Here is a 25034-nt window from a genome sequence, read left to right as displayed (position 1 = left end):
AACAGAAAAGGCCACTTTGTGCTGCCAGTCAGTATTGGGCCCGCAGTGGAATCTCTAATGCGGAAACCCGGTGACCTTGGTCACGTCTTGGAAAGCTGAAAGACCTCGGCTCAACAGAGGAAGGGGAAGAGAGAGAGAAGAATTTGAAGGTTGCCTTCTGTAATCCCAAAGGTGTGACTGCAGTCAGTTCTCAGCCGTCTTTAACCTCTGGCTGCGTGATCTGAGGAACCAGTGAGTCACAAGAAATCAAGGGCTTGGAAGCTGACATGTCACTCGGGTCACACTCAACTTTCTGTTCTTGAGCTGTAAGTGTAATCTATTACAAGCAGCGCCCAGTGCCGCTGCTGTTCCAACGTGGGTTATTTACAGACTTATAGTGACTCATTCACATTTTGGGAAATTTGCTTTATGCAAATACTATGATGAGAAGAATGATACCACCGAATTAAGCTCATTGTACAAATGCTTTAAGGTTGTTTGAAATTGCCACACAGGGTGCTGTAATGCAAAACTTGCAGAGCATCTTTTTATTGACAACAAGTGCAAACTAACCAGCGCAAATTATATGTTTACAGGCACCTTTAAAGCAGCTTACATGTACATGGTGTTATAACTCCTTGCAGATGAAATACACATATTTAGACATATAAGCCCTTTGATTTCCAACATTTTTGGATCATATAACCACAATAGCATTGCATCATCCATTATGCACACACCACCCACCCCTGGAGGAGCAAACCGCTCTACACAGGCACACAGCTTTGCTTGCTCAATGCTAGATTAGTAATCAAGTTCAACGAAGTAAAAAAGCCAAGCCTGGAATCCTTGCCAAGTTATGGGGGAGAAGAAGCACAAAGAGACCTTTCAGATAATCAATCACTCCTTCTCGGCAAAGTTACATTAATATGACTATTTAAGCACCTTGAGCGAGGGTTTGCACACTTTTTAAACAAGAAAAACAGCTGAGAGTGTATCTGGAGCTGAGAAGATATTAGTACTTTTATTCTATAAGTAGGAGCATTATGGACCTGAAATCCATCCCTGTTTGTTTTTTATTGAAATGTAAAACTAGGCTGAGAAAAAGGTTTGAGGCCAAAGTTGAGACCTGAAAGCGCCTGATCCCTACTTTTAAAAATAGATCCATACAAGCCCTGCCTCAAACAAGAAGATAAAAACCATATGTTCCAGATGGAGAAACAGAAGCCACTTAATGCTCTAAATGTTATTGACTGAACAAACAGTGGGTCCGTTGTGCGCGCTGACTTGTATCGGACAAAGACTCCCACTGAAGGGGGGAAAAGTCAGTGTCAAACTGTCAAGTCCAGAGTCCCGATCTCACAATACTCCCCTCAGACATGGACGCTTTGTCTGGAACATTCCAGAAACTTCTCAGTCTTCCTCCCAGCTGATATGAATGAGTGCATTGACCTCTGAAATAGCTCGCTCCCCATCTTTACCACTCAATTTCACTGCCCCATCCATGTACGTACACATGCACACAAACGCACCATGAATACCTGCTTGGAGCAAATGTCACTTTGTGTGCCACCAAAAGAGACTGCGGTTTGTTTGTGTAGCAGAAATCCATTTCAGAGGCATTCGACACGCACCAGAGCTCCATGTGTCAGGTTACAAAGACAACACACAGCACTCACCAACAGAGAGGGCCAGTGAACATCAGGGACAATTGCTTGAAGAGCTTGTTGTTGAAAATAATATTTCTGCCTTTCTGTCTCTCACTCAGTATATCTACTTGATAGCTGATACTTAGTGTTAATGAGAATGGAAAACATATGGAGAAGAAGGCACAGAGAAGGGAGATTCAATTAGAAACACAAACACAACTGAGGTACTTGTGGAGACACCACCGCTCAGTGATAATGTTAGCAGGACTCTAATCTCACAAAGCAAACAGGAAAATTGACAATTATGCTATGACAAGGCTTGGATATACGGCCCCCTTGCCATATCAATTCATTGCCGTTTTAATTTATGTGTAAGAAACAAATTGACAAATTGGCAAGAAAAGTAAAATGATGGTGATTTTCCTGCTTAGTCTCAGGAAATGAATGTCATCTGGTGCTCAGTAAGCTCGTTCTGCTCTTCCCAACCTGACATCAAACACAGATCTCATATCTGGGATACTGCCCAGGAAGACAGGCACCCACTTGCATAGATTGACTCAGACACTCAGACACACACATGCAGGTTTTAACTAAGCCTGCTAACAATAAGACCCCATCTGTCTGTGAAGATGCTGGCCAAGAGGGCCACGATTCAAACTGGATACGAGCAAATCAGACAGCATCGTGTCATCAACTGTGTCAATCACCTTTTGTCCGAGTTGCATCCCCGAACCATTTCAATCCGTCTTGTGATGAATAGGAGGAGCATCTGTGTATGCCTGGATGCATTTATGAATCCGCTACTTGATTTGGTCTTAGCAGTCACGACTTGTTCTTCCCTGATTCGTCATCAGCCTTGATTATTGATCGACTGCCAACATGGATAACGAATTACAAGCGTTGCTTACCTTTTTGTCTCTACTAGCAGCTGCTGTGCAGTTAAATTCTGCATTTCATAATGCTACTACTGCCTACATGCGAAGAAAGCACGCTATTATTTGAGCGATATGCAAGCATCGTGTCCAGCGGCCCCGTCAGCCCTACGAAGCGGATGTTTGAAATCATGGTTTGCGGCTTAGAGGATGGAAATGAACACAAAACGAGAGGTCTTTCCTTTTCTTATCGATGCTTGTTTTGTTCTGCACCCATTGTGAAGTTCCTGAATAAACATAAAGCATAAATGCTCTCTCACCCGGCAGAGCTACAAGTGTGACAACAGACAACAATGAAACCGAGGGGAAGTTAGTGAGAGACGTGTGTCGTAAACTTTGATTTGGAAGAGAGTATTTTGTATTTTAAAGTAAATTTGAAGTGAGAGCGGTAGAGCAAGATCTGCAGCCTTGTAACTTCTTAAAGTTTGAACAAATAAATGTGTCTGTTTGAGTGCGTGTGTGGGAAGTAGAGAGGAAGATCTTAAATGTAGAGCACGACCGTTTATTATTAAAGAGTACAATAATACTGTATGTAGTGTATTTTCTGTAACTAAGCAACCAATCTACTTCCCGCTTACACCCACACGCCCAGTGATAGGAATAGTCATGTAATATTCCTTTTCAGGCGTGTTAGTGGACGAAAATCAATTCTAAAACGATGCTGAAACAGAATTGTGGATGGAGATTGTTATCATTTTAAAACACCCTGTGCTTTTGTGCAAACGTTCTCTGATGAATTTATATTTCATCCAACTCATAAAGTGTCCTCTTATCTGACATTGAGTTGTCTGTCACGGTACTTCTTATGAAATTCAAGGCGCTGATATGGTTCCCTCGGTTCAGCACAGTATATTGAGGATGTTTGTAAAGATGCACCTTAAACAGAAAAGCAGGAAAAATGAAATGCTCTGCATTGGCAAGATGGTGCCATGTAGGCGATGGCTTAAAGTGCTGAGTGAGAATGTGCTCGAGCAGGTCTTAGATCCGTTTTGATTTACGACATGTGTGTGTCTGTCTGTGTGCGTGTGTGAGTGTGCTGTAATGCAACACAGAGTTGAACGCATTACTGCAAAGCCTCAATGTCAAATCATATTCAGAGGTTAATTCAACTCCACCACTTTACAATAAACTAGGATTGTTGCAGTCGTTTTCCATCTCTCTCTCTCTCTCTTTTTCTCTCTCTCTCTCTCTCTCTCTCTTGCATACCAGATGTGGGTTTGTCAGATGCCTTTGAGACTGAGGCTAAACTCTTCTGAGATTACTGCCTTTATTAAAAAAGATCAGCGTAATCCTCCGCTTTAATTCTGTTATACCCTCTCAGTCTCTCACTGTACTCTGGTGAGCTGGGATTGGCCAGTGAGCCAGGCCTGCCGGAGCAATAGAGATGACACTGCAGGAAACCGAGGCAGATGGGTCGGATCCAACTGCCAGTCTCCCCAATCTACCAGATTAGTCAGAACGATAGCGCTCAGTATGGCAGATTCTTTGTGATTATCCTATTTACGATCATACAGTCATGCTGTCAGTATCAATCCTTCCAATATACCGTTTTATTATGCTCTTGATATAATAATTCTCAATGTTTGATCTGTCATCAACTGATATAACATAATATGCATTCACTGAGAACTCTCTTCTAAATACCCAGAATGCAGCAGGTGTATGATATAAATTATCAGGTGTGATCTGACCACTAGATCAGACCTGAACTCTTTTGCCGTGCAAACTTTGTATATAGCCTCCCTAAAGTCAGTCGACAACAATTAGTGTAAAATCTAATCATCTGCAGGGGCGGTTTTGGGCACGGGCGACCCGGGCAGGCACTTTTTCATGACACGTGGGGGGCGGCACAACCACTTAAAAAAAAAAAAAAAAATCATCTGGGCCGTGAAGCGGTGTCTATCGTGTAGCGGTGTCTATCGTGTCGCTGTGTGGGGGGTTGGCGGGTTGGCGCCCCCTGCGGCTGCTTGCTGGGGAGGTGTGGGAGGGGGGGGGGGGGGGGGGGCGTATTACATGTAGAACCGCCACTGATCATCTGTCTTTTGTTGTTATCAAGTCTAACTTCATTTAACTCACAGTAAACATCTCCACTACCTGCCAAATATGTGGTTGGCTACCATAACAACCCTAATCACAAGATTTCCATATGTAGAACCTAATGCATCTTTCCAATGACAGAGAAATAGACGGAGGTAAAGAGAAAATGAAAGCAGGATGAATAATTTCTGGCTGATGCAATGTATGGGATCTCCATGTCTGGTCATACTATTCACCATTTATTATCATGTCAATATAACTATACACACAGTTTTGTCAATGTCTTATGAGTATATTGAGCAGCCATGTGGTAGATTTGTTCTTCTTTTTCTGGCCAATTTGTACGGACAGTTTTTTTTATGTAATGGAGAATGTTCATTTCATATCAAGCATTAAATATGAGGTCAATTAGCCAATAATTGTACACCTGTCTGTCAATGCAGTTATGTAAGTATTAAGTAGGTTTTTTTTCCTAATGACAAAAAATATTGGGAAATTGCTTTTTTCTTCTTCTTTTTTTGCAATAAAGCTCTCCACCCTGTTATTATTATTGTTACATTATATCAAAGTTCTGAGCATCCCAAAAAAATAAAATAAAAACATAGAATCGTGCATCATTGTTCCCTGAAAGGTGTTAGCGCAGCTCCCATGGAGCACACGTCTCAGAAACAATCCCTCAACTGGTTCACAAACTCCTAGAAATCAGAGGGAGGCTAATGTGAATCAGCCACCTGCTGTTTCATTAAACCTCAACCTCTCTGTCTGCCCACCTGACCGTGGCATGACTTGACCTTCATTTGGCACAGATGTACTATTTAGTTTGTGCCCATGCTGTCAGGAAAATATAGCCTGTCAAGGAGCATTTGAAACTTCAAGACACACCATAGTGTTAAAATAATATTCCACACGCAGTTGAACTGAAAGCTTTGACCTCTCGAGTGCACAGCATGATGGTATAGCTTAGAAGCGTTTGCAGTAATTGCAAAAAAACAAAATGAGCAGCAGGTCTGACACTCAGACACTCCTGGCACTCTGCCACCAGACGGGGCCGCCTTGGCAGCACTCCGTCTGTGGACTTATGAGCTCACCGGTGGCTGGCTCCTATGTGATATTTAATTCATCAAAAGCACTGCTTGTGTCCTCTGAGATGCTCTGACCACACAGTCATCGATCGTTATGTACTGACTTTTTTTAATTCTTGGTTTAAATCCATACACATGTAGAACTCTTCTTCTTCCTTCCCAATGAGGTACATTTCCTCTTCTGTTTACATGTCCATCTCCCCCTCTACTTATCTTCTTCTCACACTCTCTCATTGTTCTGGCAGACCGTCCTCTCCTGTTTTATCCAGTCATCTCTTGTCCACCCATCCATCCTCTTCGCCCCAGGGGATTTTTCATGCTTGGCCTGGCTGCTCACACTTCTTTCACACCAGGCTGAGTGGCACTAACACATCCAGCTCCATCAAGACATGCAGGCCATGCAGAAAGGCCCCATAACAGAGCGATCAAAAGGGGGGCAAGGAGGGTATTTATAAAAAAGAACCATCCTTTATAAATCCCTGGGAAATAAAATGAAAATGAAAGAAATGTACATCAGGATGAAAGACTGATAGAAGACAATTCTGTTAAATTTTTCCCCCTGCCGTTGCTCTAATAACTTTGTCTGCAGTTAAATTCACTCAATCGTCTCTTTATTTAACTGAGAGTTCATCTGCCGTCAATGATCACACTTCAAGTGACACTTCAACTCATGTCGATTCTTACAGTTCAAGTGACCTCCACTTCAACTGATCCTTCAAATGAAATGCATCACTTGCTCTTAAACTGACATTTCAACTCCTTTCAAGGCTTGAAGGAAAACTGAGCTTTGTAAATTGTCAGCTGCAAGCGCACAAACCCTTTTTTTTACCTCATTGTTTGAAGTTGAACAAAATGTTCAATCTTCAGCACTTCCATTTTAACAACCATTTCAACTTATTTCAGTATAGTATTCACAGCGCACACACATTTCCTTTAGAAAATGTCACCTTTTCTAATGTCATACCAACTTAGTCATTTTAATTTTCCATTAATCCATTCATGTCAAGGCAACTACCTGAAATGCTTATGCTGAAATGGTTGTAATATCTAATGTCATGGGATTAAGGGCTAAACAGCTGAGGCTCGACAGTTGATGAGTGATATTCTGTGTGTTTGTTATTAACACTGCTTACCTCGGCTGTCCCTGAGGCGCTGATGACTTGTTGTTGCTTGACTGAACATGGGGCTTAACACTAATCTCATCACCGCTAAGTGAGGATTCAGCAGTTCGTAGTAGCTCACAGACATGTATAGTTTAATGCAGGCATAGACACAAACTAAATATCTATTTTGGATCTCAGTTTTAGTACATGCAGCAAAAACATAATTGTGGTTAGATAAAGGTTGGATTTATTTTCCACCAAATAACCTCACATGAAAAAAAAACAGAAATTGATTGAAAAGTTTGAGTTGTACGAGTCTAAAAACGGCTGCTTTCCAGTTAAGTCTTGAAACTAGAAACCTTGGATTCCATTGCCAAAATATGGCAATAATTCCATTTCTTCTATGCCATGAATTTCCGTGAGAATGTGTGTGCATTTGACCCGCACTTGTCCTTTCCTTCTCCACTTGTTGTCCCTATTAAATCCCACTTTATGCACTGGAAACTCCCTGTGAGTCCATTGTCCCGGATATCTGCACCCTGATCAGTAGTCCTGTCCCAACCTGTGGCTGATGTATGGGGCCTGATAGCTGAGCTGTGCAGTAAGAATGTGGTAAGGAGTTGAAAAGGGCAGTTAGTGGACAGGTAGATGCCGAAAGGTAGATGTTATTTATTTAAATAACAAACTAATATGCAATCTTTCCATCCCTGTAAAACTTTCCTGGACTCACCGCTGCATTTTTGGACCATTTGAGGGTTTTTTGCTATGAAATTGGAATACAAATGTTATGGAGGAAGTTTGGAGGCATAGTCATTGGTCAAAAATCAGAAGAGTTTTTGTTACAAAATAAGTAGAGTCTGTATAGTCCTGTTGCAAATGAATGATTATGCAATTAAATTAAATATCTATACAATAATTTGATTGATCTCTCTTTTGTGTGGCGAGGGTCAACAAGAGCATTAAGTTGTGCTGTTTTGTCCAAAGTAAGATATTTAAGGCCTGTTTATGCAACGCTCAAATCAGGAAAATCAAACTGCAGAAAACGATAGGTAGAGAGTGAAACCCACCTGCGCACATTCATCACCCTATTTTTCCTGCAGGGTGATTATGTTGATCATCACCGATGCAATTATTTTATATATAGAGAGAGAGAGAGAGAGAAAAACAATGACGAGAAAAACGAGACGCAGAGTGTAGGAGCCAGAGGAGGAAAGGCATAAAAGGAAATAGAGGGATGACATGATGGAGAGAGGAGGGGAAGAATTAAAGCCTCGCAAGCATTCAGATGTTTTGACACGCCACAAATCGATTAAAGGCTGAATGCCAAACAGTGAATAGTGTTGCAAGGATCCAACACTGCAGCCATTAAAGGGACAGCTGGTTCTCTGTGTCGGCAGTTCCAGGATCAGCAACACTGAAAGAGAAAATTATATTATGGTGCTTATATATATATAATGTATTGGCAGGTTGCTGTAAGTGGATGTGCATGTCCATATACAGTAAGTGCATATATATTAGTTTTTAGGAGTTCACAAGTGTGTGGTTGTACATGTGCAATGGATTCGTAGATAATCATTGCCTGGTTTCAGATCTATATGTAGTGCAGATGTATGATGGGTGTACGTCGCGTTGAAGTGCGAAGAACTGAGAGAGAGAGAGAGAGATAGAGAGAGATAGAGAGAGAGAGAGAGAGAGAGAAAGAGAGAGAAAGATGGAAACATGGGTGTGAATTCCAACACAAGATTATTTTCCAAAACAGACCTGTTGTCCCATAGTGCCCGATACAGATTGCTCACCAGATGTGCCCACAGCCATGAACAAACCCAAACATGATCTGTTTCGTAAAGCCAAAAGATGATCTGTGCAAAACCACGGAAAATCTGAAACTGCAGTGCCCATAAAATACTGATGAAAGCAGGAGCGTTCCAAGTGAAATCACCCAGGATCATTTATACCTGGATGCTAATGAAATTTGGCCATGTGTTTGACCCTCAGAACGTATTGTGCAGCCAGCAAATGCATCATTATGTGTCATCCCTGTAAGGGGAGATACAAAGAAATGAATCAGGCCAGATGTTTCTCGGATCCTCTTTTTCTTCTCTCTCTATCTCTAATCATAAACAGACACATTCCTGTAGAAATGAAGCAGGCTGTAAAGCAGAGCTCTACCAGGTTTCAGGAATGTGATCACACAGCAGCACTGAGCTGCTATAGCCGACTGATGGTGAAGGAAGTTTTATTTTTCCACTGTTTAAACACAGCCAGACTTTTTATATTAGATTTTTTTTCCACCCGTACTTTGTAGCGCCAAATGCGTGAGACTAAATAGCAGCCGCATTTTTACTAAAATAACAATGGAAATAAACTTAAGCAGCTTATTTGTCACTAACACACAGGTGAGGAAAAAAAAAATCCTCCACTGAGCACATTGTGACCTAGTTCCATCAATATACCCAAGTGGGTTACAATACCTGGAAGAATAAAGCTCCCTTTGTTGTTGTCCTTGTACTGGATTTCTTTGATTGGCCTACTTTGACGCTAACTAATTTTCAATTGTCATGCTCTTGTCGTTTGTTAATAATCACGTCCGTGTGTGCGCTCCCCTACAGACTCCTCGGTGGCACATAGACTTGAAGCCCTGGGCCGGTGAGAGTCATTCTCTGGAGGAAGAAGCTAAAAGATTCCTCAACTACATCACAACACCCCAAGTGAGTCATCGTTGTTTGGATTCGTACTATTAAAAGCTCCAGTTGTATATATCTACTTCATTTATTTCATGTATTTGTCAGGGACCATGTATAATATTAAAAATAAATGTGCACTTGCAGTGATGGAACGTATCTGCAGTAAGTGTATTTCCTAACACTGCTGACTGCCCAAATAAAGTACAACAAATAGGAACAGTATCGGATATGAACGATTTGCAGAGCAGATATGAAGATACAACAGTATTATGAAAGTGTGAAACAGAAAACAGGATTGTTGGTTTCTTGGCACTGTTAACACTGCTGATTCTATGTAAAGATAATCTGAAAAAGTCTTCCCAGGGTACAACATTTTTTTTTTTGACAAAAGCTGTCAAATTCAGTTCGTCATAACTGCTCGGTTCTTGGCCTGTGAGTCCCTGGTTGTTCAGTTTTTACCTTGAGCCACTGTTAATGTGGTGTCTTTTTTGTTTGTCTGTATTTTTTTATTTGTGATATTGGCTGTACTTAATGCTTTGCTACATGTTATTTTACATCAGGGAACACAGCTACTTGACCTTTTGCTGCTTTAACCTCAGGTTAACTAAACATTGTAAACATTGTAACCAGAGGCATTAATGTAGCATTACGACTTGAAGGCAGATAATCAGAGTAGTTGTTGCTATTGAAGGCCAGGTAATGCATTACTTTGACAGGTCTTTGTTCTGTATATCAGAGCGAGCCGTTATCTAACAGCCAATGACTGAGCTACACTGGCACCTCTTTCACATTCAGCTCAGTCGTCTTGCTCAACAGCACACACATAATTCATTACTCTATTGATTACCATACAGATGAAACTCAGAGCCCCTCTATTCATACTTAATCAATGAGATGTTGTGGTGTGTTTGTTGGTTTATGTCAGCATTAAATTACTACGAATCGATTAAGATCACTATCATAATTTAAGAAATATTGAGGGATTGAGAAAGCCTGTAATTCAGTGTCCTTGTCCCCATTGTGAAGGTAATGCAAAGACACAGTTTAATTTTCACTGTCCAAAACATAGAGGGACGTTTTTTGGATTACATGTGCTACTGTTTTTAATGTAAAGAAATTGGTTTGGAGATAAATCGGCAACTTATCTCTTTCCCCTTAAACAATATAACGAGAACACAGAGTACCCAACTCTAAATGACGAAGCAAGTGTTCTATATCTTTCACAGCAGACATTCAGCTCACAAGGAGTGCAGCCACTTGTGTGGGTGAGAGGGAGAGACAAGGACAAGAACAGAGAGAAAGGCATTGTCTGAGTATTTGTGTGTAAGCGTGTGTTTGTGGGAAGCTGTTGAAGGGAACTGTCCATCATACACACTGACAGGAAAGGGTGGAGGGAGTTGGAGGGGGCATAGCAGCATCCTCAGATGTAATGCTGACTGACACAGTGCCTGGTGGAGTTGTTACTCAGAGAGATGGCCTGCGACACAACTGCCTGATCAATAGGAGTCAGTGCATTTGCATGCATGCACCAGCACACACACAAGATAGGAGGAAGTGTTTTTATAAAAGTATTTTTTAACAACATAAAATATATTTTGGAATATTTTTTTCTTATTAGCTTAAGACCAATACGCAGTTACTGTTAATGTATTATTTTGTGTGTTCAAAGGTTCCTTTTTTACAGCTATGTGCTATCCAGAGAATTTAGTTCAATGCGTAGCCCGCAGATGTGAAGTGGCAAAATAATCAAGAGTGATTTTGCATTTCATTGCACACTGTACATTGTGTGCAGATGAATGCTTTCAGCTGGAACCCATTAACAATGACAACCATAATGAAGCGTGTTCCAAATTAAGTTAAATGCATGACTGTGCCACCCACATGGGCAATACAATTACCGTGCCCTTTGTAACAAATACACATCAGGTGGCCCTCCACTTACTCAGCTGGACCCATTCTGACCTGTCACTGAACACTGTTGAGAGGGGACCTGGTACAGAACTGAGCAAAACCTACAAGGAGACAAGTCCTGTGGGTCCACTGGGATAAGCATTGGAGTCTCGTGCACCAGCACCTGGTGGTGAATTGGGATCAGCTGGTGGCTGCCGGACAGAGGCCTTTTAGGCTGGGGTTGGCCCAAGGGTCTCCTGAAGCAGCAGACAAATACCATGAGGCACCCATGGTCTCATGGTACTTGTCTGCTGCTTCAGGAGACCCTTGGGGCTTGGGTAGCTGAGGCAAAAACCAAGACGTGGAAGGAGTTCAAGAAGGCTATGGAGAACATCTGCCAACCGTCAGATGACACAGGAAGGGAAAGCAGGGTTCGTCTCAGGAGAACTGCTGACCCTGACTGGGGATATTCTCTTTGAGGAACTCCTGAATTCGACCAGCACACTGGGTGGAAGTTGCACACAGTGCTTGCATAATCCCACTGCTCAGCGTTCCTTGGAGAATATGCCATGGTGCTGGAGAAGAGGTTTGGATTGTCTGAGGTCCAGGAGGAGCAATGGGGATTCTACACCTGGAGGAGGAACACTGCACCAGCTCTTTACCTTTGCAAGATTAGGAGAGCAGTCATGGGAGTTTACGTATCCAGTCCAATGTGTTTTGAGGACTTGGAGAAGGCTTACAGGGTTGTGTATAGGGTACTGAGCATGTTGCTATCAGCCAACCATTCCTTATATAACACGAGTGAGAGCTGCTCCTGTATTCTTCATAAATCAAACACGTTTTCAGTGGGTGTTGGGCTCCATCAGGATTGTCCCTTACCACCTGTTCTAGCTGGGATTTTAATCGATGTTATCTTGAGGCGCAGCCGAGGGAGGACCGGGTGCTGTTTAGGGACTTCAGAATTGCTTCTCTCGTCTTTGCAGATGATGGGTTCTGTTGGCTTCATTAGACAGTGACAGTAACCCAGATGGACTGCTCCCTCTGGGTTGGGAGTGAGTTGCTACCCCAAGAAGTTAAAGTATCTTTGAGCCTTGTGCACAAATAAGGGTAAAATAAATGGGAGGTCAATAGGCAGATTGGTGCAGCATCAGCGGTAATTGCACCAAACTGAGCTGAGCCTGAAGCAAAGCTTTTGATTTAGCAGCCGAACTTCATTCCAATCCTCACATCTGGTCATGAACTTTGGGTAGTGACCAAAGAATCAGATCACGGATTCAAATAACACAAATAAGTGTAGAGTAGAGTCGGCGATCCTTCAAATTGAAAGAAGCCATCTAATCCAGGTGGCTCGTGGGTACCTTTCTATGGAGGTTTTCCGGGCTCTTCCAAAAAACAGAAGACCCCGGGGATGACCCGATAACTCGCTGGAGATATTATATCTCATCTGGCTGGGAATGGCCTCAGGTTCTCCCAGGAGCCAAACAACATTGCTGTGGATTGGGACATCTGGACTACCTTGTTTGGCCAGAGCAAGGACACGATGCCTAAAATCTAACTCACTTCACAAGCGAATTCAAACATGCACAAATATAAGTTTCATATGTAATTTATATGTTAACAGTGTATGTCTTTATAAAGAGGCTGGCATACAGTGCTATTTGTTCCCTGACAACAGAAAACTTTATTATTATTATTGCTTGCGTTATTGCTTAACCTGAGCAAACTCGGTAAATTGTAAGTGTAAGAATAGATAATACACAGTAAGCGATAATAAAAGAATGCTATACACATCATGTTTACACTAGAATGGTTTACAGTAGAACCATTGATTTATGTTTCATATCATCATGTCTGAGCCAATATTGTTCTTCCTCTGTAAACTGACTCTCTGCCCCAGAAGGAGCTTAAAGAAATTAGACGTCAAACATTTGAGCAGCAGCTCCTGCGCTAAAGCTTAATCCATTTTAAACCTACAGATATACCCAAAAGCAACACGCTGACTTGTATGCACAAGTTTACTCTCTGTATGTAAATAGTTTATCCAGGTGCATATTTTACCAAAACGTACCCACATAAACACTCTGAATATTATTTTTTTAAACCTGCCAATCTGCACTCACTTTGAAATTTTCTCCTCCTTGTTTATCGTCATTCTTTCATTCTCTCACTCTACTGCTGAGGGACTTGGCAGTGCAGCTGAGGCATCTGCCCCAGCTGCGCATCAAGATGAATAGTATGGAGAACGTTGTTCAACACGGAGGCCCAAACACACACGAGCCCAGGGTCAAAGTCAGTAGCAGTCTCCAGTGATTTATAGCATTTGTGTGAAGATATTTTGAGGAAAAGATGTTCATCACATTAGGACTGTTCCAAGAGTGTCTGCAAAGCTGCCAATCTTGGCTCTTAAATGCTGGTGGGATTATTTCAATTTACTAGGACGCCATTCATTGCTTTTGTGTACATTGTACATCTGTATTGTACATTGCATTTACAATATTTTTTATATTTTTGAGCCAGGGAACAACATAATAAGCAGGAGGAGAAACTCTGGTTCTCAATATCGACGACTGGCTGTTATATGTTTTTATGTGTTTAGGTGTCATGTGCATCGTTGGCCGGTGAGGAAGCTGCTCAGGAGGGGACCCCGGGAGCCTGGGCTGCATGTCTGGACCCCAAATACAGCCTGACCCACAGAATACAAGACAAACGCTGCAGGGTATACTCTTTTGGGTGCGTACAGACAAACACTGACATACACCATCCACTGAATACATTAATTCCCTAACTCAAACGTTACACTCAACACCACCATGTCAAATTTCAACCTTTATTCTAACACCTGACAAGTGGTCATGTAATGCATCTGTAGAGCAACGGGATTGTTCCCATCATTTATTTTCAGACAGTCAGTGAGTTATCTGCAGAGCATCTGTTTCTGTGACAGGCTGTGATGCATCTTCACAATTGCTGCTGTTGTCATTTCACTCATGACAAATTTCTTCTGAGAGGAAAAATTCTGGGGTTTCTCTCACTATTTCTACAAAGAATGAAGGCTATTTTTCCACACAATAGAAGAGGAGTATCTCTATCTGCACGTACCCTGTTGGCCTTGTCTTTTTATGTCTTCCAATTTCAATCACTAATTGGTCACTGAGCCTATATTTATTCAGGATCTGAAGAAGAAATATTCACTTCTTTGTGCCATGTATCAGGTTTATATTTCTTTGTGTATTCTGGGTAATTTGATTTGTCGAAAAAACACTGTAATAAGAATAAAGATAATCCTCTCTTCAACTGTACCTCCACCTGGAACATCACGTGCACCTCTGCTTCCTCTCCTTGAGTGGCAAGTAATCTTGAATGGAGTCAGCCAGGCCACCAAGGTATTTGACCTTCTTAAGATTCAATCACTCCCAGTTGGCTTTGCGTCATGGCTCAGCTCGGCCCGGTTTATGCCCTGCTCTCCACTGTGCTGAGGTGCTGCAGGATTTGTCTGCAGGAGAGAGGGAGTTTATTAATTTGACTGTTGAGAGACAGCGCAGGTGTGCTGGCATCAAGGCAGGCAGGGTACAGATACTGATGCGGGAGGAATGGAGATGGGGGCTGCTGCTGCTGTTTATGACTTCCGGCCTCTCTATGGTGGGAGTGAGGAGTCAAATGGAGGCATTGGAGAAAAACATATCTGATATCCTCTGGCTGACTGATGGGAAGTCACTCATGCAGGAAAGCTACATGGACATTCACCAAAACTAAACATAATATTATGCATGCAAAAAATGTAACATTTGTTCTGAATATCATCTTAGGAAAAGGTGAGTCACAGCTTTAATTTTCAGCAAAAGCCACATTAACATTTTCCTTCTGTCTAACTGATCCCATAAGACCTCCGGAGGGAATTCAATTCATGCTTAGTTGACCCTCAACACTGGCTCACACAATTTTCTATGAAAAATAGAAAATTCAGTAGTGACAAAAGAAATGTCCTAAGAACCCACTTAGTATCGCAGTTTAACAAGGCAAAGCGCTCTCTGAAGTTCCACTTTTCTGGATACGTCAAGCGATCTTCTCCTTCTCACACACACACACACACACACACACACACACACACACACACACACACACACAAAACACACAAAACACACACACACACACATACTTCATACTCTTGAATCTATGCTAGGTATCCTATTCTCAGGAGACCTCTGCTTTGCTGTACAGGAGACTTACAATTCCCTCCTAAAGTCCACTGCTGCACATCACACTGGCTTTAATAGAAATGTCAAATACTATTAGGTGTGGGAGTTCACTGTTAAACTCAGCGCGTTAGGACGACTGAGTACAGTTGTGTGTGTACTCTTCCGTGCATATTACGCGTGTTTTTGTGAGTGTGTGCGGTTGATACGTTTCATTTGCATGCAGTTTAACGAGCCGTGGACGGCTGTGCCTGGGCAGGATGAGCAGCTGTTCTCTGATTGGTCTGTCACGTGGTGGTCGATGGGGCCTTCAGGATGTTTTTCCACATGAAAGACCAGCGATCCACCTTTCACCTCTTGTACTCTATCTTACCTCTCTCATCCTCTTTCTTCCTTCTCTTATACCAGTTTCAATCTTTTTTGATCATACGTTATTTTTTCTCCTGATGAAGTAACAGAGCAGATGCTCACTGCAATGAAAATAAGTCTGAGAGGATGAATCCTTCATAGTGATGAAAAAGAAACACACAGTTTCTGGCCAATCAAAGCAGGCATTGAAACTTGTGCGTTTAGTCTGCTGCACTAACCATATAGTACAGTAAAGTGGCTCCGGAAGCCGCCGCTTTGTTCTCTTTTGCTGAATTGCCCCTGAAGAAAAATGTGGAAACAATAAGTTATTTTTGTTTTACGATGACTTTGTGGTAGCCAAATAGATCTTCTCACAGGAGAAATAAAGCGCAGGCATGATTAATAATATCAATAATAACTGTATGCCATTTGTGTGAGGCAGTTTCAAGGCCTCATAAAAAGAAAGAGGTCCACTCATGAGGACTTTGCCTGCAGTCTGTCGGCCATGAAGCAAACAAAAATGTTATCCAATTTGGAGCTCTTATATATATGGTGGAATAGGAGCATGGCGGAGAAAGAGAGAGCAAGGGTGGAGAGTCAGACAGTAATGGAGAATGTATTGAGAACACTATGGTATTTGACACAAAGGGAACATAAATTAGAGAAGATCCAGCTGTGAAGCTACAAGGAGAATTTGAAAGAGAAAGAGACTAGACAGCAGATAGTTTCCCAGACCACCCAGTCTTTGTTAACCAGTCTCTGGAGACTGTTGACACTATAGTTCAGAGCAAGGACAGGCGAACTACAGGCTCTGTTTATCAGATTTACAGTCCATTGGTTGTTTGTCACCCATCTCACACACACTCACATCTGGTCGCCATGACGTTCTAGTTAGCGCTCTAGAACTCTGTCGTCTCGTGAGAGAGGAAAGTACAGATTGTGGAGACCCTTCTTTTTCAGCACTGTCACCCAGAATAGCTTCTGGTGCAGTGTGCACCCCACTGCTCCAAGCGTAACCCGCCTGACAGTAGTCTAGTGTCGCTGCAGTGATTCCTACAGCTAAAACACCCCACCAGAGAGAATGGGGGAACTCTCAGGGAAGTATATGAAATATTTAGTGCGGCAAAAAAGAGATGTCTAGTTTCATCTCAATCTCTCCCATACACGCATCTCTTATCTCCCTGCGAGTGGGATACATGGAGAGACCCGGTGACTCATCTGTAAAAGACATATACTGTGAAATGTACTATGAAACTCCCTCTGCCACAATTACAGAATACAGCCGCAGCACAAACTAGACACCAGGGAATGCGGAGACAGCGACTGAGGAAGGAAGAAAAGGAGAAAATTGGAAAATTAAAGTAGGGAGGGGTGAGATAAAGAGAGAATAGCAGTGAAAGAGGGAGTGGGAAAGTGAGGGAGGCACATACAAGAGAGAAATACAGGGAAATGTGTCTGATTTACACATCATATTTCAAAATGAGGAAGCAAGTCTCCTCTTGGTTCTTTATTTCTTGGCTTTTAAGCAATCAGGTGAAGTCAGGGTCACAGTGACGGTGAGGCGTTCGGTATGCATTGTCTGTATTTCTGTCTCCGAGTGAAATTTTAGGATGAGAATTCAGTATTTCAGTATCAATTGTGCTGAGGTTTCTCAACATTAAGACCACTTTGTGTCATAAACTATCAAGCTATCAAGGGAAAGTGGATGGCTATATTTTCAGTTGACAAGGTTCAAGGTTTTTTATTTGCCATTTGTGCATAGACCAACAGTCCAGACACATTGGAATTCTTGTGCAGGGCTCTCTGAGTCAACCTTTTTGGAAAAAAAAACTATAATAAGAAAGAGAAAAAATATAAAATATAAAAACACTATACTATACACTATACGTATGTATTAGATTTTCCATTAAATCGGACACATTCCCAAACACTGAAATGCAACAGATCTCCTTTGTAACATACTAGTGTTCAACGTTGCTCAACGTAGTGCTCTGCAGGTGCAGCCTTGTGGAGTCACTAGCATGGCTGCAGACTCATAGTCTCATAGGTTCTCAAATGTTGTGTCAAGACAATCAGATGTACTTTGCCTAAATAAACTAGAATCTAAAGGAGACACAATGTGGATTTAAATCAGGGCCTATTTAATCATCATATTTTGGCTTGTACCATGAAAGTGTTTTAAGTATTCTACCCAATTGTCTTTTGCTGTGTGGGCTGTAGGTTGGGTGTGGACGATCGGTCCCTGGAGCGATCTCTCGCACGGGCAGGATGTGAGGTCCACTGCTTTGATCCCAGCCTGAAGCAGCCTCACATGCAGCAGGCGGAAATGTGGCTTCACCGGCTCTCTGTAGACTGGAGGGATCCTAACCCGGCCGTTGTTGGCAAGCGTCAGTACACCAAGAAACTGGCCACCATCCTGAATGACTTCGGACACAGACAGGTAAAAGGCAAAGCCAGAACTAAGTCTCTGGCTATACATTTGTGAAGTATTCCGTTATAAAATCACCTGGAAGCATGTGAAAGTGATTTTTCTTCCTGTATCAGTGAGAGGTTTCACTGCATGCAGACACCAGCCCACGTCAGCGCACCCTGCGACATAATGCAGACCATCATGATTCATTCTTCTGCTCTGCGTCAGGCTTCAGGTGGATTAACACACATACATAATTTGGTTTTCCTCCTTTAAATATTATCATATTGAATGCTACGGGATTGTGTTCCACCTCATCAGATAGGGATCTGCATGCAAGATCGATCACCAAACCCACTGAAAGCATGCATACTAATAAACACTGTTTTAGATCCAACGAACATGCCTGTTATGGGAAAGACTAACTGATTATTCAAGGTCAAAGAAGCAAAGCTTCTCTTCCAGAGGTAATGAAGACACAGCTGAATGTCAGTCAGGCTGTTTTTCTCTTCTTTGTTTCCTCGGAAGAAACTTACTTTTGTTTTGAACCTTTCTCTAACCAGGATAGGTCCCATTGAGATAAAATATCAATTTCCTTTTCATGGGAGCACAAACATCACGATTACAGTCAGAGCATTTATAGTCAATGTTAACAGTAATTTAATGTCTGGATTCCATGTATGTGTAATTATAGGATCTTGCAAAATATTGTCATAACATAAGAAAATAGTGTCTAGACTTAGACACATTTTTCTAGAGGACATATGTATGCTGTTGTTTGTGCCCTGCTGTCTTCCTTGGTTAATACTCCCACTTGGAGTTGCCGAAGTCAGAAATGTTTGACTCCTACACATACGGCTTTAAATCCATGTATTGTCCCCAGAGGTTGAATTCTAATGTGTTTGCTGACCCCGTGACCTTTTGTCAGGCTCCACCACTAATACAAGGTTAAAACCTTTACTTATATCCATGAATGTCAGTCTAAAGGCAGGCTGTCATGAAATTGCCACTTGCGAGACAAACTCAAGACAATGCTATACTACCTTTCAGCTCCAGTACTTTTATGCAGCTAGGAATAAAACAGTTGTCATGATTTAGTTCAGTCAGCTACCAATGGACTGTGAGGAGGACTTTTGACTTTTTGTAATGATTTGCTCCAGAAAAAGGTGCTAAACCTAATGAATCAATATTTTTTTTTTCTACCTGTCCACATATGAATAGGTAAATCAAAGCAAATCTAAAGCTACTGGTGCAAACACGCTGCTCAATGAGGTGTTTCATACACAAGTTTGAAACCTTTTTTCGAGAGCCAAAAGCGTGTATGTATGTGTTTATGTGGGTGGGTTTGCACACCATCCTGTTTCCTAGATGACAGTGTCCACCTGTTCTAAATGAAAAGCCACGCACACATCCTTGTAATGAGGTCTTAATGCTAGTACACAGTGTGCCAGGAGGAGCAAGCAGCAACAGTGGCAGAACAGTTTCTTCTCAGAGGCTCTCACCCAGCCTCTGTGACAGGAAAAGCACCAGTGAAGAAATAGTCACTTGGAAAAGTCGAAATATGCATTTTTGCAGCATTTCTTATTTGTGTTCGTTAAAAACGACACAGATGACTTGAGCTCTGGTAAACAGCTGACACCACAAGAACAAATGTCAGGTGCAGGAAATCACATTTAATTTATGGAAATAAAATGCATGTTGGACCCTTTTGGTAAGTGGAAAATACAACAGTATCAGCACTGGCAGCGGCACTACTTAATTAAATGACGTCCTGCCAAACATACTTTCATCTTTATAACCTTTTCATTTCCTCAACAAAGGGCCCAATCCTGCAGTCACAGTACTAATTTAATGGAGCCAATCACTTGACACTAATGGATAAATGTGTTTTAGACTAAACGCTGCCATTTGTGCCACTGCACTGAAGCACAGCAGTGCTTTGAACTTAATGCTAACATCGGCATGCTAACACACTAGTTTCACAGTTATGATGTTTACCATGTTCACAATCTTGTAATTTAATGTTAAGATATGCTGATTGGCATTAAACACAAACTACAGTGGATGCTGATGGAAATTTCCTCTATTTGGCTGGTATCTGGTCATAAACCAAAGTATTGGACAAATTAGAATTTTGCAGCAGGTGATGGTGCTAGATAAAAGTTTGGGGATCATCAAAGTTATTGTAATTTATTTTAAAGGAATGTCAGCTAAAAATGTCATGACAATCAATTTAATAGCTGTTACTTGAAAACCACAAATGTCAACATGTTGGAGGAAAGGGGAGTGTGTCTGTAGTATACATCATCTGCAACAAAAAAAATGTGTTGAATGAATGAATTGATGATAATCCATTTTTCGGTCTTACAATTTTCGTTAATTCAATTGGTGAAAACATCTTTATCTATGGCACAAAATAAAATTTTCAGAATACACAGGTGAGTGTACAGATAGCTTCTACTGTTTACTTGTCTGTCAAGATGCCTTGGGGGCTCTGCCTGGATGTCAAAGTTGCAGTTAAGGTGCTTCTAAAAGCACAGAATCAGCAAACCTATCGGATGTGTAAATAAATGTCTTCTTTTTTGATCTGCTGTCTTGTGGCAGGCTCACTAATGAAAGCATACACAACATAATAATAACGGTCCCATAAGCTGTAATGTGTGTCTCTCTGGTTTACAAGTGAGAACAGTTGAATTTTTGTGACAAAACCAAATCGTGCGGAGTCTTTTAATAGCTAGGATCTGTTCACCGTGAAATAAACACATTTCCGGCTAATTAAGCCAAAGTGTAAACTTCCATTTAAAGTTATTTTCTCAAATCAGAAAACTTGTTTGTTTACAAAGACTCAGAGTTTTCTTCAAAAGAGTCTCTAAATTAAAATGTGTCCCAAAATGCTGCCTAATCCTGAGGATGCTTTGCTGAAATAATTACTGTGTGTATTTTGAGCACATACTATGTGAGTGAGGCACTTGGAGGAGAGGAAATATTTGCCCATTGGGTAAGAAGACTGTTGGCAGCACTCTGACATTTAATGATCAGCTATATTATTGTAGAGAGTGAAAGAAATATGTTTTATTCATCAGAAGTACAGAATTTTCACAACACAATTATAGCGTTTTTTTGCAGTTCAAAATGAGCCATGCTGTCCGTGGGAGCCTATTGTTCGAGAAACAGTATGTCATCTGTGCCTTCATCAAAATAAAAACCTTTTCAATGCTGATTTGGGGAAATAACCATACGTACATACATATACATACGTGTATACATGTCACACACATGTGTCTTCAATAAACACAGACGGAAACAGATAGCATGGCTAAATCCCCCCCTCCCCAAAAAAAGACAAATCACCATTTCTTGGCTAGGAGTCGGTATCTGCCGGTTGGTTTCACAGCTGCTCTCCTGCGTTATCTACAGACTTTATTTCAGGCAAGAACTAGAGTGCTGCAAGAATGAGTTAAAAACACAGATAAGAGTTCGCCTGTACACACTTCTGGTTCCCTGGTGTCAAAGTCAATGAGGTTGTGAATGGGCCATTGGTGAGATGCCTGAAATAAAGTCTGTTAACGCAGGATTCAGAGATTTTAATGTTTTGTTCTACGATATAAAATACGACAGTAAATATCCCTATCGGGAATTTTTAAGCTTTTACATGTTTAAAAAAAAAGCAGCTGCTAACAAGAGCGTAAATGAGATTACATAACAGCATAATGCCGACTAATCTGTCTTTACAGCCTCGTTGTGTACACGCTCACTCATGTGGCCGTGCTGCAGATCATCTACAGCCAAATGTAGCTTTTTATGTCTGGAGATTGCAGTCACGTTAAAAAAATCATAAAAGTTTAATTAATTTGTGAAGATTATCCTGCTGAACAAAACATGCGAGTTTCATGAATAATTTATTTATAATTAAATAATTGCTTAGATTCTGCAATAATCCAAAATGCAATGGAAAAGTCTAATTGTTTTTTTTTGTCAACTCAAACTATTCCTTTAAAACAGATGAATGTCAGCCAAAATGTATTTTAGGTTTTGACATAAAACATCTGCCTTTGCACTCCAACAACAAGGTTCAGGACTAGTAAGCGTGGCTCACGCTGCACAGTCATGTGGCAGAGTCATCTTCCCAAAGCTTCAACACCTCATGGACTTTACTCACACCAGCCTTGCCAGGGCTTGTCCCTTAATATTGAAAGCATTTGATGAAGGACCGTTGAAGCAGACAGGCAATTTATGTGAAAAAAAAGCTAGACCTAATGAAGCCGCATGCTCTAAAATAACATCCAATAATGACAAATGCACATAAACAGCACGACACATAATAAAACCCACTCTCCTCGGAGACAGAGTTAATACATCACCTCTTGATGATGCCATATCATTTTCCTTCAGGAGGTTTCTGTCCAATTAAGCAACATATCTCTGCTCGGGGAGCTTTGAGGCCCACGGGGCGGATAGAGGACAACAGTTGGAGTCGTCCTCCACAGAGAGCTGCTCTTTGAGAATTTCAGAGACTTGTTCACTAATGAGGGCTGGGAATTATGTAGCAGTTGTAAAGGAATTTCCTGGTCACTTTAATACTCGTGCTGTCAGATAGCAACGGATGATGTTCTCAGTTTAGTTGCAGATATGCGAGCCTTTCCCACAGTAAAAAAAAGACTGAGCACTATGAATATCCTTTAGCTACTATCTCATGTTATCTCTAATGTAATAATCCTTGACACCACATTACCCCGGGCCTCTTTTTGATTGGTCTTGTAATCTAAATCTCTCCTCAGGTCTTATCGCTACTTATTTAGTGACATGATATACGAGCAGAGAACATGCTAACTGAGACAGTGCGTTCCAAACTAGACTTTTAAAGACATAACGGTCAGACAATGGACATCTTTAGTAATCCAGAAGACGTAAAAGGAATCCCAAGATCCTGAGGATGTGCATTAAACTTTGGGCATGCGCAAGTCTCCTCACATGAATATGACCTAAGGGTGCTATTAACATTCATCTTATGAAGCATTTCTTCTATGCTCCGACACAGCAACCCTCGTCAGGCTGCTCTCTCGCTTAATCCATCATCAGCAACGCTGAAGCAAGAACAAAGGCCAAGCTTTGCTTACCCCTTTTCATCCTTTAATAGCTTTTGCATTCAATAATTCCACACAGTTTAGTATCATTCCAGTGTTATAAAAGACCTGATTTATAACCTGAAGAAGAAAAAACGTCCAATGTGTTTTTTTCTTCTCGTTTTAGGTGGATGTACTGAAGGCAGATATGGAGAGCGCAGAGTGGAAGATTTTGGAGAACTTGGTCCTGGAAGGAGTTCTGGACTCTGTGGGTCAGCTGCTGCTGGAGCTTCACCTTCACTGGGCGGGCTTTGAGGTGGGCGGCGATGACCCCTCCGTGGTGCGGTACTGGTTCAGCCTGCTCAAGGAACTGGAGCACGCAAACTTCCGCCTCTTCCACGTCAACAGCGACCCAGCCAAACCTCACCTCTTTCTGCATAAGAATGTCCTGAACGCCAGCAGCGCTTACACCCTGAGCTGGGTGAACACAGAGTGGAAGCCTTGAGGGAAGCCGGACTGAACCGTTATCTTGGCTGGAACAGATTCTGAATGGAAATGCACGTTTTTCTTTTTCCCAACATGGAGTTTTTAAATCAAAGCACACATTCTTGTTCGAGCAAAGCTGTCCCCACCCAACAGACTTCTCTTATCTTGCCTAACCTTTTCTGCAAAGCCAGAATCCGTGCTCCTGCTTATCCTCCTGCTCTTCCTCTTCTGGCCTGTGATAACCTCAGCCGTGTAGAGGGGCAGAGGAAATCGCCCCCAGAGGCTCTGTGTGTTCTACCTCAGTGGCGGTGTTGTTGGCTGCAGGTCAGCTTCGAGTCCCAGAGGCCTCCGTCCTTCATGTGCCTATCGGAGCTCGGCTCACCGCCAGTCATCCCACTTGATATTAGACAACCTTTCCAGATTACAAGTCTGCACAAATCGCTCAACAGAATATAAATCAAAAGAAATGGGACCGTTAAAGGGGGCTGATGAAACATCCTGCCTCATTGACGGGATGTGGATATTTAAGGGGGTGATTGGAGCTGCTTAAACAGAAAGAAGGAGCGGAATGTCAGTAATAAAGTTATGAGATGGGATATGCTGATGTTGTCTGACCAAACAGACGCTTCCCTGCAGCTGAGCCCTGATGTGATTGAATCTGGACCACAAAGCACAACAATAACAGGAAGAACGCTGCAGTGATGCGTCTGGATTGGTTCAGTGTTTGTTGGCTCTAGGAAGGAGAATGTGTGGGCAAGTGTGTGGGAAGAAGACAACAAAAAAATAAAGTTTTTTTTTTTTTTTATAAATAGTAAAACCCATTGAGATCCACACAAAGAAACATTTTGTGTAACTGTCAATTATTTTCCTCCTCCAGTTTTCTTCTGGTGTCTCGCTCTACTATCTCTGCTGCACCAGAACTTTACTAACAAACTTATCTGAAAACAGCACCGGGCTGACAATCAAATCATTCCAAAATGATTCAATAACAACAGTTCAGAACATTAATATAGCAGTAAACTATTATCTATGTAAATATGTAGGGGACTAATTCTGCCGAAGCAGAGAATGATCTCCCTCTGTGTGCTGCTATCCAAGCTTCTCCTTGATTTGTTGATATTGGCCGGCCACACATGCGTTTATTGCAGCACGTTATGCATGCGAGCGTGCCCCACTGG

General features: G+C 41.8%; 1 protein-coding gene across 1 annotated transcript in view; it reads left to right on the top strand.

Moving 5' to 3' along the window:
* The window catches only part of mettl24 (methyltransferase like 24), a 30034-nt gene extending 5407 nt beyond the window's left edge, over positions 1-24627 (top strand). Inside the window, exons 2-5 of the mRNA XM_079214780.1 lie at positions 9392-9490; positions 13953-14086; positions 18118-18337; positions 23558-24627. Of these exons, the coding sequence (XP_079070906.1) occupies positions 9392-9490; positions 13953-14086; positions 18118-18337; positions 23558-23875 (771 nt within the window). The 3' untranslated portion in view covers positions 23876-24627. The remainder of the gene's footprint in view (positions 1-9391; positions 9491-13952; positions 14087-18117; positions 18338-23557) is intronic.
* The last annotated feature ends 407 nt before the right edge of the window (positions 24628-25034 follow it).

This window comes from Taurulus bubalis, assembly GCF_910589615.1.
Source record: "Taurulus bubalis genome assembly, chromosome: 3".
Taxonomy (NCBI): domain Eukaryota; kingdom Metazoa; phylum Chordata; class Actinopteri; order Perciformes; family Cottidae; genus Taurulus; species Taurulus bubalis.
The sequence above is the reverse complement of the archived record's forward strand: the minus strand, read 5'-3'. Positions and strand labels throughout refer to the sequence as shown.